This window comes from Dipodomys spectabilis, unplaced genomic scaffold (genome assembly GCF_019054845.1).
Source record: "Dipodomys spectabilis isolate Male_0828 unplaced genomic scaffold, ASM1905484v1 ptg000714l, whole genome shotgun sequence".
Taxonomy (NCBI): domain Eukaryota; kingdom Metazoa; phylum Chordata; class Mammalia; order Rodentia; family Heteromyidae; genus Dipodomys; species Dipodomys spectabilis.
The window spans coordinates 112,296-114,622 of record NW_024871391.1 but is presented as its reverse complement, the minus strand read 5'-3'; the positions used below and the strand labels follow the sequence as shown (position 1 = coordinate 114,622).

The 2,327-nt window shown below is 44.0% G+C and overlaps 1 protein-coding gene across 1 annotated transcript; it reads right to left on the bottom strand.

The window, feature by feature from the left end:
• Nucleotides 1-368: 368 nt before the first annotated feature.
• On the bottom strand, nt 369-1,364 carry LOC122101996 (olfactory receptor 4K14-like). Its single transcript, XM_042672517.1, has one exon. It carries the CDS (start codon nt 1,362-1,364, stop codon nt 369-371), a length of 996 nt encoding a protein of 331 aa, XP_042528451.1.
• Nucleotides 1,365-2,327: the final 963 nt, after the last annotated feature.

Below are 2,327 nucleotides of genomic sequence, written 5' to 3'. Positions count from 1 at the left end.
AAAAAGACTGTTCCTTTTGGCAAAGGGTAAATGAATGGTTTGTGGGAGATGTGTTGATGTATAGAACACAATTTTTAAAGAGTTTTAGGACATTATTCAAGATAAGTTACTAAAATGTTATCAAGAGATAAACATAGAGTTTGTTGAATAAATTTTAGATACTTGTTTATACTGTTAAATACATGTAAAAACTGTTCAGGTAATTTCTCCACGAGAAAGGGCCACTCAGATTTGGGTTTTAGTGAAGTAATTCACAGTGTTCTATTGGTCGGTTAGTAAATGCAAATTATCCTGAATTCCATTGATTTGTACTCATATCTGGAGACAAGAAAGAACTCCAGTATGAACTAAATTTCCTGTTTTTCACCCTATCTCGCAGGTCTTTGTGTTGCTGGTCTGAAGTGCTTAAGACAGGCCTTCTGGGCATCTATAGAACCCTTGGACCCTATAGAATATCTTGTAAGCCTTTTCATGGCACTTTTAATCTCTTTATTCCTCAGTGTATAAATGGTTGGGTTTAGCAGCGGTGTAATAACAGAATAAAACACAGCAAGAAACTTGTCCAGCCAGGTGATGCTGAGAGGCCACACGTAGATGAAGATGCAGGGGCCGAAGAGGAGGACCACCACCGTGATGTGGGCGGAGCAGGTGGACAGGGCCTTGGAGGCCCCGCTTGTGGAGCTCCGTTGCACAGTGAGAAGAATGTACGTGTAGGAGATCAGCAACAGAACGAAGCAGGTTACACCCACAACTCCACAGTCAGCGTTCATCAGTAGGTCCAGATTATAGGAATCTATGCAGGCTAACTTGATGACCAGTGGTATGTCGCAGAAGAAGCTGTCTATATCCCGGGGGCCACAGAAAGGCAGCTGTATGACCACTACCAGGTGACTCATGGCATGCACGAATCCAATGGCCCAGGAGGTCAACACCAGCTCCACACACTTCTGCAGGCTCATAATGGTGGAGTAGTGGAGTGGTCTGCAGATGGCCACATAGCGGTCATAGGCCATTACCACAAGGAGCACCATCTCACTAGCAGCAATGAAGTGGGCAAAGAAGATCTGAGACATGCAGCCTCCAAAGGAGATGGTCTTGTTCACCCTCAGAAAGTCTGTGATCATCTTAGGGGTGCTGACGGAGGAGAGCCACAGATCAACAAAGGACAGGTTGGCCAGCAAGAAGTACATGGGGGAGTGGAGGTGAGGGTCAGTGATGATCAAGATCATGATGGCAGTGTTCCCTGACCCGATGATCAGATAAAGCACCAAAAATATTATGAAGAGTAAGATCTGGGCGTTCTGTGAATTGTCAAGTCCGAGAAGCACAAACTCTGACACTACCGACTGATTTCCTCTATCCATTGTATTAGCGTCCTCTGAAATAATCTAGAAAGAAGAATAGATTATCAACTAGTGGGATGATAAAGAGAAGTTGAAAGCTAACGTCTATGTCTGAAATTGAATAGCATAAATCCAAGGAGAAATTTTAGCCAAATATAAGGGGCATTCTGCCCCAACGCAAACGTTAACAGACCACGACTAATTTTTCAAGAAGCAGAGCATAAGAAGGAATGTCATGCAAATGACTTACCAGGATAGTGCTGTCCCGGGGGTGATCGGGGGCAGAGGCCAGGACAACCGTGGCCTCCCCTGGTGCCCGCTCTGCCCCCCAGTCCAGTCGAAGGCTAAGCACAGTGCCCGCTCACTCTGCCTGCTTGCTCTGCCTGCCAGTCCAGTCGAAGGCTGAGCACAGTGCCTGCTCACTCTGCCGGGAATCTTTATGTACATAATCAAAATTAATTCAGAAACTTGGAAAGGTGATGGTGAATTAACATTGAATTTCAAACTAACAATGTGATACAATCCTACCATTTGTTGGCACCATATATAATGATTCCTTCAAGCCTAGGAAGACATTACAAAATTACGATTTCTTAGCCCAGATCTCTAATAAAATAAATGTTGAAGCTGGGTGCCAGTGGCTCACTCCTGTCATCCTAGCTACTCAGGAGGCTGAGATCTGAGGATCACAGTTCAAAGCCAGCCTGGGCAGGAAAGTTCATGAGACTTTTATCTCCAATAAACCACTAGAAAACCAGAAGTGGCTCTGGCTCAAGTGGTAGAGTGCTCGCCTTGAGCTGAAGAGCACAGGGACAGTGCCCAAGCCCAGAGCTCAAGGCCCATAACTGACAAATATTGAGACAATCTTTATGAGAGAAAAAACTGTACAGAAAGTCATGCAATAAATACCTTGGCATGATGATGCAAAATCAGACACATAAATAGTCATTAATTAAAATGTAAAATAATATTTACTAAATAAAA